Source organism: Diabrotica undecimpunctata, chromosome 10 (genome assembly GCF_040954645.1).
Source record: "Diabrotica undecimpunctata isolate CICGRU chromosome 10, icDiaUnde3, whole genome shotgun sequence".
NCBI lineage: Eukaryota > Metazoa > Arthropoda > Insecta > Coleoptera > Chrysomelidae > Diabrotica > Diabrotica undecimpunctata.
Window position 1 is genome coordinate 35451575 of NC_092812.1, and position 19123 is coordinate 35470697.

Below are 19123 nucleotides of genomic sequence, written 5' to 3' on the forward strand. Positions count from 1 at the left end.
CAAAACTTTTTGATCATAATGTTTGTTTGATGACAATAATCAGCGTGGAATGACTAATAAAGAATTTTCAGTGAAATGTCAATATCTAAGCAACAATAATTTAAAGCTGGGTACTACCTTTACAGTATTTACCGTTTTATTGTTATAAGAATACGCCTCAATGTGGGCGTAGTTATACCGAAAAAATGTTCCAATTTAATGCACTTCAGTCCTTCTTTATTTAATAATATCGCACAGAGAGTAAGAGAGTACCTATATTGTATCATAGAGGATAGAAGGGGTCCTCCACGAACCAAGAGGAAGGGTACGCTAGTGTTAGTTGCCGTGCAGCTCTCGAGGAATCGGTACTTTAGCTACGCAACAGTTTCTAGTGTTTGAAATCTCACGTGTGAAGCGTATATTTCGCGCGTAACTGGCACTGTTCTATATTAAACTTTTTTTGACAATGTGTGTGATTTGATGTTCCTTTATTTCAGTGACGTTAATTTTTGATTCCTACAAGATGTTCACACGGTAAATTAGATTTTTTATTTTTATTTCAAACAGTATTTGATCGTTTTTCTTCTTTATATAGGGTCAGGACTTTTTGCGACTTGTGTGAAACATTACGATTATTTTGATAGCAATAGTTTCGCACATTTCCGCTAAATACAGCTTTTCTATTTATACTCAACGTACAGTTTTCCTATTTTCTATTTTTTGTAAAAATATCCATGCTTTTCTTCTGGAGTCTGATTATAGGTTCCTTTTAGCAAATTTTTTGTGTAACAAAAGTGTGAGTATACATACCGAAGGTTTTTAAGTCTCTTAAGCATAAAATATAATAATATCCGTTAGAATCTTAGATGTTAGTTGGAGATTTTAAGTCTGTTAGAGCTGTTAAGACTAAGCGTTTCCTAAAATTATATTTTGCTCATTTCAACGAAAAAACTAATTTAAAAATCCGCAATTTGCTCATGGAAATAACATTTCTAGATCTACATAAAACAAAAAACCTCACATAACTATGAGAGTTGTTTCTTTTAGCTAAACTTTTGACATCTATAATCATGTCCAAACTCTTAAAGTTGTTCATTAAATTATGAAGACACTTATCCAATGTTATTGATGCCATCTGTAGATGAGCAATCACGTACATTCTAAGAAAAACATCGTTTGTTAGCTGTAATGATTACTAGTTTTCTGTTAGTATTTTCGACTACAGCCGCAGAATTCAGCCCTTAAATTGCATATGAAAGCAAAATCTTAGCTCTAGACATTTTCTACGTTTTTCAGCACATTAAAACGAAAAATCTATTCCCAATTTGCTCAAAACAACGCTATTATTATGTTGACGTCTGTTTCACAATACACCTGGATTATTTCTAATAATAAAATCTTCTATATTTAGTTGATAACATTTTAAAGCGGATACGTGATTCCAGTAGATTCTTGCTATAAATTTATTTATTTCAATAATAACAATATTTTTGAACCTGCAAGCTTATTTTTCCAGCAGTCATTACAACAATAATATTAAAAAGATAAAAAATTGCCGTTCCTATACTTTTTGCAGTATTTAATAAACTTCAGCCACCGGAAAACGAACATACTCATTTATAAACTTCCAAAGATGTCGATTCAATTAATAATTTTTTATAATACTTTATTTATTCAATTTTATTGATACCTTATGAGAATAAGAAATTACTAACATTCTAAGAGAAACTTGGTTTGATAGGTATAATGTTTGCCAAGTTTTTTATAGTATTTTTGATTATGGTCTCAATTCCAGAACCCCAAATTGTTTATGAGAGCAATATTTAAGATCTAGGTATTTTTCAAAAATATTTTTGACGTATTTCAATGAAAAGTCTACTCCAAAAACTTCTAATTTCCTCATGGGAACACCATCTCAGTTCTACGTTTCTTTTAAACATAGATCATTTAATTTTAATGATATCGTCTTCATATGTACTAGTTTGAAAGCATTTTTAAGCAGAAATATGCTTACAGTATATTTTTGTTATACATTTTTATTTGATTCTATATTTTTGGACCTGAATCCTATAATTGGCTCAGATACAACTTCTCTTTCTAACAGTCATTGAATTTAATACTAAAGACAATCAGAAGAAAAAATTACCAACGTTTTTCAGTGTTTATTAAAATTTCAGCAACCGCAGAACGTTTTCACAAGAACATAATCGTCTCCAAACTTAAAAAGTTGTTGGTTAAATTATTAATTTCTTAAAACACTGTGTTTGTCAGATTTTATTGATGTCAACTGCAGATAATGAATCACTTACATGTAAGAAAAACATCATTTGAAAACAAATTCATTGATTTTGTTTTCTATTAATTTCTTCAAGGGACTTCTTCTTCTTCTTTAGGTACCGTCTTCTTAGCGAAGGTTGGCAATGACCTCTGCAAAGTCTTCCCTATTTTGGGCTTTCCTTATTAAACTTTGAAAGTCTAATCCTGTCCAATCTTTGATGTTGCGCAGCCAGGTAATTTGTCGTCTATTTTACCTTCTATAATAAGTTGAAGGAAGTTATACCTGTCGTGTCTAAATATGTGTCCAATATAAGACGTTTTACGCTTCTTGACAATTTCTGTGAGTTCACGTTCTCTATTCATACGCCTTAAAACTTCTTCATTTCTAACTTTCGTAACGAGCTGACTGTTAACGTCCAAGCTTCCACGCCGTGTAATAGTACACTATATACATAACACTTTATCATGCGGTATCGTAGGGACAAATCAAGATTACAGGTAGTGAGTAACTGTCGCATCTTTAAGAGTTAAGTTAAGCGACTTTATTGATCAAATTTGATCGATAGTATGTGAAAATACTAAATCGCTTATATTTTAAGGGAATCATCGTTTGGTAGATATAATTATTCCACATTTTGTTTGTTATTACTGTCGACTTTTGTCTTGGATCTTAGATTCTAGATTACTTATGAAAGAAACTCCCAACATCTAGAAGTTCACTCAAAAGTTCATTTAAAATTTAGCATTTAGCAGCAAAGTTCGCTTGTGAGAAAAATTAGGACAAAATTATAGCACTTTTCCGACCGTTACTTTTTAAATGAAGATAACAATTTCTATTTTATTTTATATAGTTTATACACATATATGAATGCTCTCTTTTCAAAAGAGCGTTCTGTTTCAATTGTGAGCAATTTGTTTCAATTTGTTTTCAAAAGTTAAGGTAGTGCCTTTTTTTTCTGATTTCGTTTTAAACTAAGTGATGAATATTTCCTATGCATTTTGTGGTTTTCTTATAATCCCTATTACATATAGTTTTAACGATCTTTTTATCTAGTCTTGTACATACATAATATAGAATTTATACTATTTTGCACCGTTTATAGGTATCAGGTACCTATCTCTTCATATTATATTAATATTTTACCTTGCTTTTCCTGTTCACTATTTTTCTTCTTCCTATATTAGACCTCAGATATATATTTATATGCGTATATTAGACCCTATATTCCTAAGTGTGCGTTCATAACGAGGCGCCGACCGTCGATCGGACCATAGGATGGTATTATATTATTATCATCGCCACGTAAAATAAATGCATGATTTTAAAAGCTAGCGTTCACTGTCAGTGCTATGCTCTAGGCGAGGATACCATGCCATGGTCTCCGTAATGAACGCACCCTAAGAGGGACATAGAGCTTCCACGAATTGTCTCAAGCAAACTTTATTTCTGGCTAGTACTTTGATTTCGAGCATAGATTTACCAATCTTTCCCTTCGTCCAGTACAGTCCATTTTTAAGTTTTTTAGGTCTACCTACTTTCCGTCGGTCTTAGGATCCCACTCCAGCGCCATCCCAGCAATGTCATCTGGGGTCTACGGATACGTTTCATAGCCATATAGTACCACACTTTATTGATTGCTTTCGCTATGTCTAGTTCTAATCAGAGATCTCTCTATAATATTTGTTATGCGATGTATGTCATCTATTGTTGAGTGTTTATTACGGAATCCAAATTATTGGGAAGGAATAATTTCTTTGTAGTCGAATTATAGGTTGTATTCTTATTATAAATATCTTCTCACATAATTTGGAGATACTTGGTAGCAAAGATATTGGTCTGCACGGTTATAGTTTATTTACTGGTTTCCCTGGTTTGGGAATCATGATTAGGTAAGCTGTTTCCACATTATTGGCACATATTGTAACCTAAATACTGCATTTATAAAGTTTTTGAGTTTTAACATGACCTTCCTAGGTTATTGTTTTAGTGTTGGTCAAATCCCGCAGTCTTTTGAAATTGATATTGTTTTTGATTGTTTTGGTTACTTCTTTAGATACTATGGGGGCTTCTTCTTTAGGTTTTATTATTGCTTGATCAGTACTGTTCATATCGTGTTCACTACTTTTGTTATCATCGCTTTCTGCTTGATGATTATTCTGTTCCGTCTGTTCTGTTCCGTTCATGCTCTATCTTCTTTTGTAATCGGCGGAATCAGTTGAGTTAGTCCATTTATTCTTTTTCACAAGATTAGTCAGTGGTTTGGTCATCTGTCAGATTGTTTAGATATTAGTTTATCGATTCATTTTTGATTATATCTATTACTCTTTTTAACTGCTGGGTGTTTATTGGTGTAACAGTTTATTTACAAATGTGTCATTAGATAAGACTTTGAATATAATCAAAACAAAATTAGATAGTGATGATACATTGGCAACTAGAACAAGACTAAATAAATCAGCTATAATGGAGTTATTGACAATATGTACTGATAATACATATTTTCAACAAAATAATGAATTCTATAAACAAAATTTTGGTATAGCAATGGGCTCTAGCTTATCTTCATTATTAGCTAATATATGTATGTAAAATTTTGATACAAAAATATTATTTCTAAACAAAATTTAAAACCTACAGTACGGTGGAGGATCTGAGTTAATATGGCCTCATGGATCTGAGTTGTTGGACACATTTCTGAAAGATATAAACGATAAAAAGAGGAATTACATTTACCACAAAAAAGGAATATAAGAACACACTTCTGCTTCTTCTAGTGCCGTCTCCACTAATGAAGGTTGGCTATAACCATTGCAAATTCGTCTCTATCTTCTGCTTTTCTTAAGAGCGTCTGTGTGTTTAACCCGGTCCAGTCGCGAATGTTTTTCAGCCAGGATATTTATCGTCCACCAGGACCCCTTTTTCCTTCGATTTTACCCTTCATAATCATCTGCAATCATTTGTACTTATCATTTCTAAGTATGTACCCCAAATATGCTGCCTTTCGCCTTTTAATGGCGGTCAAAAGTTCTCTGTCTCTTCCCATTCTGTGCAACACCATTTCGTTCGTAATATGATCGGGCCATGGTATCTTCATAATTCTCCTAAAAGTCACATCTCAAAAGCTTCCAGATTTCTCATTAAGTCAACATTAACAGTCCAGGCTTCGACACCATAAAGAAGAATAGAGTGGATATAACATTTTACCATCCGATATCGGATTTGAATAACACACTACCTTTCCTGAATGTTTTAATTTCAAAGAACCAAAGAACGATTCTGAATCTGAATCTCAGGTTTATAGAAAACCAACACACACCAACTGATATTTAAATTACAAATCAAATCACAACATCAACATTAAAAAGGGAATCATTAAACCATTATACGATAGAGCCAAAAGTACTTGTTTTTACGAAAATTCGTTCTTAGAGGAGAAACATTTGTTAACATCTGTTTTATTAAGAAATGATTATCCTTTATCGTTTATAAGTTTATAAAAAAGGAATTTTTAAAAATCGACCTAATGGAATAGAACAACAGAATGGGGTACAACAGCGCCCACAAGGAATAATACGAGGAAAATCACAATACCATACATAAAAGAATTATAGATAAGGAAAAGGAAAGGATACATCATTTATGTTTTTAAATATCATATATATATATATATATATATATATATATATATATATATATATATATATATATATATATATATATAAAATCAGAGGTTGGTGTTTATTAAGAGTAAACTATATGTAAGACCAAATACTTACCATGTCGGGAAGTATTATGAGGTTTTTTTCCTGGTTTTTCCTCATGGTTTACTATGGAATCATTAACAGACAGGAGAATTTTACTGTCATCATTACATGTGGTTGTCTTTTGAAAGACGAATTGCATGCTATGATTTATGGTTAGTTTCTCTGCTTCCTCATTCAGTTGGTCATTAGTTTTGATTGGTACATTTAGGTCAATTCTGTCACATAACTCCTGTTTAAAGCTAGCCCAGTCCGTTCTGTTATTAATTAGGGTAGGGTTATTTCCAATTACTATAATATGCTCAGTGATTATTAGTGGTATTAGGGAGTGATCAGAACTGGGATCATCAGCTTCCTCTGTTTTCATAAAATTTGTTGCAGCTTTGCTTGAAGTGAAAAAATTAATCAAGTCTTAACATTAAAGTCTGCACAAATGAGACATTTTTCTTCAAGCGTATTGAGCAAATGGACATAATTTTCCTTTTTTAGACGAAATTTTTACATTATACTTTTTGTTTTGACACTTATACTAGCTACCTGGTTAGGCTTAGTCACTTTCGAAGTGAATTAGATTATTTTTTACTATTATTGCTGCTCCTCTACTAGCTGTCTTTCTAGGATGAAGAGCTTGATTAATTTGATATCCTCTCAGTTTGATGTATGTTAGTTTTGTAAAATGTGTCTGATGATATTAAACATATATGTATGTTTATATATATATATATATATATATATATATATATATATATATATATATATATATATATATCGATTTTTTGGTTGTCGAAGGTAAACTATCTTCCTGCTGACGTTGCAGGAGGCCATTTGCGTTCCAATGTAATATTCTTAACACTTCTATTAGTTTTATGTTATTTAGTCTTTCCAGGATTTTTTTATTCAATTCTTCTTGCTTATTCATGCGTTCTATTAGGTATGTGTAGCATGTTTGTTATTGAATTGGTGTCATTCGTATTTAGGCATGAATGAAATTAGATTATTTTTTACTATTACTGCTGCTCCTCTACTAGCTGTCTTGCTAATGAAGAGCTTGTTTAATTTGATAACCTCTCAGTTTGATGTATGTGAGTTTTGTGAAGTGTGTCTCTGATATTAAACATAATATCGATTTTTTGGTTGTCGAAGGTACACTATCTTCCTGCTGACGTTGCAGGAGGCCATTTGCGTTCCAATGTAATATTCTTAACACTTCTATTAGTTTGACGTTATTTAGTCTTTCTAGGATTTTTTTTATTCAATTCTTCTTGCTTATTCATGCGTTCTATTAGGTATGTGTAGCATGTTTGTTATTGAATTGGGGTCATTCGTATTTGGACATGAAATGGCTTTGGAATGTGACTATTTTCCTTGGATGAAACTTCAAGATCGCCAAGTTTTATGAATATTATCTTACAAGATTATCTTATCAAGAGCTTGATGTATCTCATATGACGTTCAATGGAAAGAGCATCAATAATTTTGGATGACTCAGATAGTCCAAAGTGAAGAATCAAGGGAGCAGCTCTCATTTTACTAAATAAAGCAAATTGCGTAGCAATTGCATAAGACAGTATGGCGTAGAGAACTTTAAAATGAGTGTTAAGTTGTTACGTTCATTATTAAGTTGTTTAAAGAGTTCTATTTTGTAAGAAAACTTCTCTTTTATTTGATTAGTAAGTTCAGTATTGTTGCACTCTATCCTTTTTTGGTTGTGGTATTTCAAACTAGATATACAGCTGTTAGATCCACTGGGTATACTCGTGATTCCTTTGGGATTTTCTTATCGTTGCCATTATTGTTTCTACTCTTCACGGGTCCTTTCTCCGTTAACCATAAGTTTAAAAAAGTTTATAAAAGCCTTATATCCATTGTTTTTTGCTTATTTTTGTTTAAGTATCAGTAATTTTCTTTCTTCCTATATATTTTAATTTTGATTTTTGTTTATATATTTTCTTCTTAAATTTTCTCTTGAGTTTACAAATTTGTCGGTCTTTTTCATTGCACTGAAGATGAAATAAATTCTATTTTCATCTATATCCGCGTTGTTGTTTATCGATAATTAAATTTTCTACAATACTGCCTCTATTTTGTCTTTTTTATTCCATCAGAATTGATAATTTAACTTTGAGCTCCTTGCCAATTACATAAAATAGTCTGTACAATGAAAATTTGTATTTTGAAAAGAATTTCTGGAAGTCAAAAGAATTTTTTTCATTTATCCTTTAGCAAGTAGTATCTAAAAATAATAACTTTTAATCGTCAATAAAACAGAAATCCTTAAACATCACTACAATAATTATAAATAAAGAAAATGTTTTTTAATATCAAACAATTTGTGGAAATATTAAATTTATGGCCAATAAAAGAACATTTTTTATGGATCGAACAATGAATTATTAATTTTGAATCATTAATGAATTATGGAACAGTATTAAGGTTATGTACTTATTGTAAATGAAATAAATAATGGGAATCTTTGCGGCAAAATCATTTTATCATCGCGCGCAATTTTGTTTACATTATTTTCAGATTCTAATTCTTTTTTGATAGCTTTTATAAGCCAGTATTAACAAAAATAAAAACTACTATATAAAAGCAAATAATTATAGATATTTTATTAATAGAGTTCAAGCAAATGCTACGATGTCCGATAAAACCTCTGGTTCCTTTTATAAGCGCACTCGTTGACACTCACCATGACTGCTGTTCTAAGCACATTATTATTGGAGATTTTGAATAATTCGTGAAGTTTTTTAGCCAGGAATGTTATTCTGGTATGTAGAATCTGCATCTGAGTCCGCTGAAAAAATAAGACATGCGCTAGTTTTATCTGATAATAATCTGATTCATAGCCTTTATGAACACAAACTATGGGCTTTACAGAATTTTCACTTACCACTAAAGAGGTTATGCTGAGACTCCTGTTCTTCTTCATCTACAACACTTTCGATGTCCATTTCGATTAAGGTAGCAAAACTTTGGTTATTTTACTTTTAAAGTTGCCAACTATCATAGAATAATAAGGGTAAAGTTTGAATTAAAAGATACGACAGCAACAGTGTCGACAAGCGTGTACAACATTCAACAACAAACAACTTTGATGACAGTCAGTTGGAGGCCAAGGGGTACAAGTGGCGCTTGTACCTCTTGGCTTCTCAGGAAAACAGCTGATATTTGAGGTAGTACTTATACCATCCGCTAGATTACAGCACTGTACAGTGATACGCTTGTATCCCTTTGCCACAATAATATTTGACTCCATAGCAACTACTTAGTGCACTTAACTCCATTTTGGTGAAAATTGCATTTGTACCCCTTGGCTTCTAGGCTCCTCTGTTGAAGTAATTGATATTTGTGTGTCATTAATTATCCTTGGTAAAAAGGTTTTTTTTTTAACAGTCAGTTCCACTTTTTTCTTTTTTTTATTAGTTTTTACTGCTCTATACCACTAATACGAACAACTTCAAACCGTTTTCACACGTATATTGTAACGAGAATTAAACCTGGATTAAACTGCATCCCAGGACTGGTTTTGGACCAAAGTACCTCGCCTTACCTTCGCATTGAAATCTCAAATGATTATAAGTGTCTGGTTCTTCTTGATCAGTTTTATTAACTCCTTAATCACTCTGTACAATTGTTTTACTTCATTTTTAGGCTTCTCCAAGCTTGGTGCATAGATTTGTATAATGTTAAGGTCAACAGGATCGGCTTGGACTTGCAGTAGTGCTGCCCTATCGGAGTATGCCATGAAGCTCCTTACTGATTTGTTTGAGGCTGTGTTAACTAGAAATACAACTCCGTTATAATGATGGGTAGGTTATTTCCTGAGTAATAGAGTGTCGCTTTTTCTTTAGTACATTTACCACTGTTAGGCCATCTGATTTCGCTAAGTCCTATGATGTCTAGGTCGCATCGTTCAATTTCTTGTATTATGTTGTCTAGTTTACCGGCGGTGTAAAGACTTTTAACGTTCCAAGTACCCAGTTTTAGTTTTGGGGTTTTCCCACTTTCTGGTGGTTCCTAGCATTGTTTTTCTTCGCGGAGATTCTTAGCACCCCTTGGCCACTTAAGGCCTGCCACGGACAGGGGCCGTTGCTTGCAATGTCTTTTCCATCCTTGTCTTTCTTGGGATATCCTTGGGAACCTTTAATACGGTGGTTTCCCATTGCCTTCCGTATTCTTATGCCGTTGACATCCTTTGTTCATCCGCCTTTTAGAGACAGTTTCCCACACTAAGGACAAAAGACCACCTCTTCCGCCATTATCGTCGTACCGAAGGTATCCTTCTCCGCCGTGATTGCCGTTGTGGTCTTCATCCGTAACCCTGGACAAGGGACCCTAAACAGGTACTATTTCCCCGGGTCAGGGACCACTTGGAATCTGTGGAGGGCAGGGACTGATTCATTTTCCCTGATAGGACTGTCCAAGGTAATCCAAGAAGTTCCTACCCACTAACCAAGACAAAACTACTACAACATATTGACCACGTAACAATAGCGGCAAAATAAAGCTTTTGTAAGTTTTCATGAAGACATATTTTACGGGAACCTAGCACTAGAAAAAGACGAATGGTTCTATAATCTTCGTGAGCGGTTTATTTGCTCGTCTCCGCAATTTTTTTAAAAAGACATTATTAAAACGAAATCGACTTCTAGATAAGAAACCGTATTAAAATATTTTAAATTAAAGACAATTGAGTATTTGAGACAAAACAAACTAACATTTAGCTAATACAAAACAAGCTAAAATTTATTACACATTTTAGAATAACACCTTAAAATAAATGTCTGTCTCATAAAAATATTTCAAATTTTTGTTTTCCTATTTTTATGATGTTATCGAAGCAATTAATAATAGAAACTGCACGTGGAAAAATGTAGACTTGCGGATTGCTAAATGATTTTACGGCAAAAATACCCATTGCTCATTTTGTTTTACCTAACTAATTACCTTAAGACTATTCCATTATTCATTAATAATTCAGTATTAATAATTCACTGTATAGTTTATGGAAAGAGTGCTTTTATTGATCGTAAATTGAATAATTTTTTCACAAATTGTCTGAAATTATTAAAATATTTTACTCAATATTATAATTATTCTAGTTGTGATTGAAATATTTCTGTTTTAGTTTCAGCATTTTTTTTTGTGTATATCTTTTAACTGATTGACTTTAATAAGTGTATGGTAATTACTATTTTAATGGGAATAAGCCACATTTGAAGTTTAAAATAACTTTATTGTTGTTTCAATTTACACTTCGAAAATCGTTCTCAAAATACAAATATTAATAAATAAAATTTGTATAATTTATTAATGTTCAGTTCACTATTGATTTTTACTCCAAAGTCTTTATCTTGCAAAGTCTGTCTGACAGTAATAGCGGGGATATAATGCATCCTTGTTTGACACCTCCTGGAATGTAACATTCGTCGGGTAATCTCCCATCTACTCGTACGTATTACTTTCTGCTTCCAATACAAGTTTACTGTAATACGTAGGTCTCTATCATCAATGCCTTTGATTCTAGATATGTTCAAAAATGTTTCATGCTTTACCCTATCGAAATGCTTTTCGTAATCGATGAAAGCCACATAAATAGTTTTGTTATGTACCATGAGTATCTGGCGTATTCCTAAATTCAAACTGGGCTTCGCCTAGGTCTCTTTCGTAATGACTTCTTATTCCTCCAAGAAAACTAAATATATAATCCAAATATATGTCCAACTTGTCATAGAAATATTTCAATAAATAAAACCCCTAGCGAAACAGTGAATATTATAAATATATCGGAGTTATGATAAGTGAAACAAGTGAATATGTTCAAAAAAATAAAATAGGACTAATAAATAAATTACAACGTTAAAGGGGTTTTATTATTTTATATGGTTAATGGACCCACATATATGAAAAAACCGCGGAGAGCTACCATTTAAAGCAGTGCGTTTTTGAGAAAGGGGTAAATTTGTTCCAATGCACTAGGGTGCATTTGGGTGAATTCTATGTAGTTTTCGTCCATGTATATATACACAAAAGTTGTTCAAAATTAAATTTCCTATCTAAATGTTACCTCTAAAGAACATAATCAATAGCCTAATAGGAGTAGAACATAAAAAATAAGAAAAAGATGTTTTTAAATAATTAGATTTACATAAAACATAATTTCTACATAAATCTACGAAGCCTAAATAAAATTGCTTTATTGTTATTCTAATTTACCGCTACTTTTACATTGTTGTCCTTCTGGTAGCGAAGCTCAGCTACGCCTATGGTGAACTATTAGTTGGTAATCGCACAGAAATTGCCTTTAAAAAACGAGGACTAGTTACAATCTTGAGCTATTATTGAATATAACTGTTGTAGTTTCTTAGCCATCAGGTACACGTATAGATCGATTTTTAATAAGGTGTATGTACTGATTTCACATAATTTGCCTTTAAGTTTGTAGCAACAGAAAACCACTTACAAAATAAGCGCATTTAGTGATTTCACGAAAATTATGTCAAAAAGAGATGAAAAAGGACTTTGCCAGTTACTTTTGTATTAAATGATGAATTTGACAGAAAACTGTTGAGTTACGGAAGTAGTAACAGTAATGGTCACCAAAATAACAAACAAGGAAGTGGTTTAACCATTTCAAAAAATAAAGAAAAGGCAGTTGTACAAGATGATACTCCTGGGGAAGTGTCGAAAATTAGGAGAAGATAGAAGAAACAGGAACAAGGTAAAGACAAGATTAAATTTTCGGCTAGATTATTGGGGTGGTCGGAAGACGGATTGGAATCTTTCAAGAATGTCAATACAGGATCTAGCTGCTGTTCCCCATAGCTTAATTTCATAGCTCTAAATGAGTTTTAAAATAACTTTATATTGTTCTGAAGCTATTTTCTTGTGGCATTTTAAATTAATTACTATTTAAATGTGAATAAGCCACAATTAAATGTTTGTATTTTAAGAACGATTTCCGAAGTGGAAATTGAAACGTCAATAAACGTATTTTAACCTTTAATTGTGGCTTATTCCCATTTAAATAGTAATTAATAACTTTATATGTTAAAATTTTGTTTTCCGACCTATTAACCAATAATGTTTGCTGAGTATAAAGCCCAGCTATTTTCACTCGGTAAATATATTTTCTTCATGTGAGCCTGCAATCCAAATTCATATTTTATGTCATCTTTCTGTGACAGAAGATGATCTTTAATGCTACTGGAGGACAGTTTCCCTTGCGGTTTGTAAGTGTTACCTGCGCAAATTTTGTCTCGTTGGCTTGTAAACGCCACATTTTTAGACAAGATTGTATTGCATTTCGGTTAGTCTGTACTCTGCTCTGTGTGATGCTACGACTGAGTCTTCACGAGTAGAGATTACTGCTAGAGTTTTATCTGCATAAGTTACTTATCTGCGCTTACTGTTATCTGCATAAGATGTGACTTATGGTGATGTAGGTAAGTCCGCTGTTAATATCAGGTTCAACACTGGTCTAACAACACTTGGAGCACTTGGGGGACTCCAGCCATAATTGGGTAAAGTCTGGTATACTCGTCGTGATGTGTTACAAGGAAATGACAGTCTTGTAGATAGGACCTGAGGCTTTGGAAGTAGTTGTGGGGAAAATATTTTTTGATTTTGTATAAAAGGCTATTATGCCAGACTTTGTCAAATGCCTGGAAGATATCTAAGAAGATTACAAAGCAATATTTTCCAGTGATTGGCGTATTTGTTGGTAAACTCGGTGAATTTGTTCAAGTATTTCCCGAGTTTTGTAATTAATATTATTTGGGCTAATTTCCAAACTAGAGTAAAATGCTCTGTTCTTAGTACGGTATTATACAGTTATGTAGCAGCAGCAAGATGGGTTCAGAGCCAGTAGACCCACAATAGCAACATGTTCAGCATAACCCAAGTAATAGAAAAAATGCTTTTAAGAGCATAAGAATTACATTTATTAATGGTGGATTTAACGGAAGAATAAGACAGAGTACCAATTAATAAGGTATGGGAAATCTCCGAGAAAATTAATATAAATACTACCCTGATTGATGCTCTGAAACAATTGTATAGAAACTCTACCTCTAAAGTTAAATTATCGGAAGGCTTCCTAGGCGCTAAAGGATTCAGACAGGGATGCCGTATATCTCCAGTATTATTCAAGGTATACATTGATATCCTGCAGTGAACAACTGCAGGATAGACTCCCGATACAGAATGCTCATACATAATATATACAAGAAAGCTACAATGAAAATACAAATAGATGAGAAAACCAAAGCTATACCAATCAACAGAGGAGTTCGCCAGGGAGATGTTATCTCACCAAAGCTATTCACACTTGGACTGGAAGACGTGTTCAAAGACATTAACTGGGCAGATAAAGGAATAAATGTTAATGGAAGAAATCTGAGTCTTTTAAGATACGCTTATGACATTCTAATATTCGCTACAAGTTTCGAAGAACTACAGACCATGATGACGCAACTATTTCAAGCTTCGGAAAAGTAGGTCTTAAGATGAACTTGGAAAAAACAAAAATAATGACAAATACACCGAACATTAGAGAATTAACGTTGAACCACATAAATTTAGAACTAGTAAGCGAATACATCTACCTGGGACAGAAAATGAAAGTTAACAAAGAAAATCAAACTGCCGAAATTACCAGAAGAATAAGGTTAGCGTGGGCAGGATTTGGAAAACTGAGTTGGATCTTGAAAAACCCTAAAATAGAACAATATTTGAAAACCAGAATTTACGATCAGTGTATCCTCCCTATACTCACGTATGGTTCACAGACGTGGACACTCACCAAGTCTAATATGGATAAAATAGTAAAAGCACAAAGAGCGATGGAAAGATCAATGCTCGGGGTGAGACTTATAGACAAAAAAACAAACAAATGGATTAGAAGCAAAACCAAAGCAAAAGACCCAGAATAACATGCTGCCAAATTAAAATGGAGCTTCGCAGGACACAATGCCCGACTGAAGGATAAGAGATGGAATCACGAAATACAATAATAAAAGTGGTGCAAAATAGAAGACACTGGATTGATTTGGGGGAGGCCTATGTCCAAAGTTGGATTACTTAAGGCTGAAGAAGAAGAATACATTGATAAGGACCTGAGACAGTGAAAACAGAAATGTAAGAGAATGAGACTGCCGATAGGCGATACGATTCTGGAAAAACTGGATCTGGACCAGGAAAAAATTAAAAGTTGCAAGGAATACATATAGGTAATTATGAATTAAGCTAACTAGCACAGGGCGAAATGAAGAAATAATAAAAGACCGGATAGTAAAAAGAAGAGAAGTGATATGGGGCTCTGAATTCGGTTTTATGACAAAAAAAATATATGAGAAAATCAAAGAGACGAATCTACAATACAATATTAAAACCAGTGTTAACATATGGGGCAAAAGTACGGCAATTACCAAAAAATATAACGCCAAACTATTAAATATCGAAACGGACTTTTGGAGGAGAGCCGGAAGAAGATCTTGGTTGGAACTCATAAGAAATGACGATATGAGGAGGCAAATGGGGGCACCAAGAAATATAACAGAATATATCGAAAAACAGCAAGTTGAATGGTAAAAACACGTCAGACGAATGGGAGAAAGCAAAATCTATAAAACATATTGGAACGTGAAACAACAAGGATGAACAACAGCATCGCCAAAGCGATGTCTGAAAGAAATCTTAGTGAATGATAATTAGGAAAGGAAAGGCGTATTACGGCTATGAAAAGCATTGTAATATAAATGATTGTGAAAATTCTTTTGGTTTTTTCGGAGTATCACATTCTTGATTATCACACTCTTTCTTAATTAGGGACTAGCAACCTAAATAAATTTATATAGATATACATCATAAGCAAATACATTTCCGATTTACTAAGAATGATATTAGTTAGAGCGCCCGTCAGCAAAAAAAATTATGATAGATACTTTCTTCAAACTTTGGGTACCGCTTCATCAGGTCAAGTCTGACACGATTTCAATCTGCGATTTTTTTTTGGATTTGGGGAGTTTTTCTTCTGATTCTTCCGAAAAGTTGTTTTTGCTGCTGTTAATGAAAGTATCCTGACCAAATTAGCTGGTAATCTACGAATTTCGTGACAGTAGTTTTTCCGACATCTTCGAGTCGTCAGATGCGTTGAATGATCACACAATTGCATTTTCATGTTTTTCTTATAATTTGTAAGGTATTTAATTAAAGGCCTATATTTTTTGACGTAACTTCTTTTCCAATTTTCCAGTCTGACGGATTTCCTGTGTGAAAATTTTCGAGAAAATTAGAGGAAACGCCAGAACCAAAAAAAGTCACAGAGTGAAGGCTTGTGTCAGATTCGGCCTAATGAAGCGATACCCAAATAAACTTTTTTGCCGACGCGACATGCACTCTAACTATTATATCGTCAAGAATGTCATTACAATCATATTCACTGTCACTATTCACTGTAAACAGTGTAGGTATTTGTTGTTTTGTTTTTATCTGTCGTAAAATATTCGATTCAATTGTCTTATAATACATTCTTTAAATTATACTTAGTAAATAGTTTGTGGATATTTATGTATCTATTTCTAGAATAAATAAATTGTAAACAACGTTTTGGTTTCAGAGAAATCATAGTTATTAACTCCGTTACTATGAATCAATTGATGGTATCCGACGGAAAACGTTATAAAATTGTAATATACTCGCTAAATTAGACAGTGAGTTTTATAAAAATAAAATATGTACTTTAGCGATTTAAACAAGCTTCATTATCATTCGACAAACCATTAAGTATGGATATAGTTTCTAATAAACTTTTTCCGCATCTACTTTGTAATTAACCACAATATATTTCATGACAGCTCAAAAAGAAGAACCACCTCATTCTTTAAGACTTCTTGTGGCATTACTGACCATTTCAAAGGATGGCGGATTAGAAACTTTTGCCCGTGGATTTTTTGCCGTTCTTGTCTTTTTCGTATTTGCCATCTCTTTGGAAATTTAAAAAAATCGTAAGCTAGCATGTGGTATGTAACGATTCACTGACTGCGATGATAAATGATGTGATTGAGAATCTAGAAGAATCTAGACCTCTTCGGCGGCTTTCTTCACTTTAACTTTGTAAATACTTCTTCCTCATATATATATATATATAATTCTATGCAGTTTGTCTTCTTCCATTCTTCTTGCGTAACCATACCATTAATATTGTCTCGTATCTCACATTAAGCTCTTTTTACTTCGTTTCAAAGTCAGTTCAAGTTGTCTGCCTGCTGTATTTTTTAATGTGTTCATTTCCGCTTTCTTGTTTTTCTAGTTTGTGACTAGTCTTATACCTATATATGGATATTGTATGTGTTGTCGTTGTACGGTGAAGCGCTTTACAAAGACATCCGCTTTACAGATAAAAAAAATTAGTCTAAAGAAAACTTTCAATAAGCACAACGATATAAGTTATGCACGGTCATCCAAGGAAGTCCGCGAACTGGTGCCAAGGATCAAACAAGGATATTTTCATGCCTTAGTATGATTTGGTGAGGAGTATTCTATGATGGCGTCACCTCTTTACACTTTTGTGAAAAGGGCATTAAAACAGTGGCGAGAAATTATCAGCGCGACATTTTAACAAACACAGTGAAGCTTCTAAACCACACATGTTCCAAAATAGCCCATGGGTATCCCAACAAGACTCTGCACCTGCGAATAAAACGAAAAAAACTCAACATTGAATTAGAAATCATATACTCGAATTTATTAGTAGTGAACATTGACCGTCAGCCAGCCCAGATCTTACTCTACTCGATTACTAATTGTGGCTATTTTATTTTTAGAGGGCATGATCTGTACAAGACCTCACCATAATCAAGAGTAATTGAAACATGTTGTAGCTTATTAATTATATTAGTAATGAATTGTGCAAAAATTTTTAAAATAAACTCAGTAGTTTAAATTTTTTTAGTTAAATACTTTATATCAATATTTATGGCAAGACTAATATATTACTATTTTTTACACGAATTCTTCTTTGTACCTTCTTTAAATAGGTAACTAAAAAGAATTTCTCTGAATATTTAATTTTTTTGTGAAAAAACAATTTTTTTTTAAGTTATTAAGATTTATTTTTTTGATCTTTTGATTTTCAGTCGGAAAATCGTTTTCAAAAAACTTAAAATATTGCTGTCAAGTGGAAGCACGAGAACAGAATATTTTTTCTAATAACAAATTTGATTAAACTAGAATCTAGTTCTAGTATACAATCATAAAAACCAAGATATTCTGTGAAACGAGAAATGAAGTACGTAATTATAACATAAATTACAAGATATAAAACATAAATAGTGTATACTATAATTACGGAATGTTAATAAATACTTTGTTAATCTTCATCACATAAGAATATATTGATGCTCAGGGCCTTGAAATATCTGATACTCTTAGGACTATAATAATCAAAATGTATAAGATTGTTTTTCTTGAATGGGAAGTTTTAATGGTGGATCACTATTAATTACTATCGACCAATCCTATATTTTATTTACTTTTACATTAATTATCTACTTTGTAAAAAAAATTAATGATAGACAAATAGCCCAGGGAAATGTGCAAAAACATAGTGTTGTTTTGACAGTAACTATAACTACTATTCTGGGGGACAAGATTATGAAAAGTAAACATACCAAAGTTACAACTCTTCGAAAATTTGGTTTGGGCAAAAGGAACGAGCGTGGTGAAACTTTCCTTAGTTTTCTACTAAAACAAAAACTATTTCAAATGAACAGCGTCTTCTACAAGAAAGAATATTGGAAATGGGCGTAGCAGAGCCCGAATGCAAAGACTAGGAACGAGATTCTATGATCAATGGCAAGAGGCATAGCTTTAGAAATGTTACAGTCCTAAACCAGTTTTGAACAGGTATATCTGTTTTTCAAATAGGCCTTGAGAAAAAGGGATACGATATGATCAAAAAGAAGTCAAGACCCACCTGGACAGAGCCTGATAATATAAATGCATTTGGAGAACACATCATAGTCCAATCGTCAAAGATTTGTTCAATTGCTCAATTGTTGTTTGTCCTCTATTGTTACAGAATACACTTTCTCTTTCATAA

At 32.7% G+C, this 19123-nt stretch overlaps 1 protein-coding gene across 1 annotated transcript in view; it reads left to right on the plus strand.

Annotated features, from left to right (window-relative positions):
• Window positions 1–327: 327 nt before the first annotated feature.
• The window catches only part of dysf (neuronal PAS domain protein dysfusion), a 375458-nt gene continuing 356662 nt past the window's right edge, over window positions 328–19123 (plus strand). Inside the window, exon 1 of the mRNA XM_072546055.1 lies at window positions 328–513. Within this exon, the coding sequence (XP_072402156.1) occupies window positions 503–513 (11 nt within the window). The 5' untranslated portion in view covers window positions 328–502. The remainder of the gene's footprint in view (window positions 514–19123) is intronic.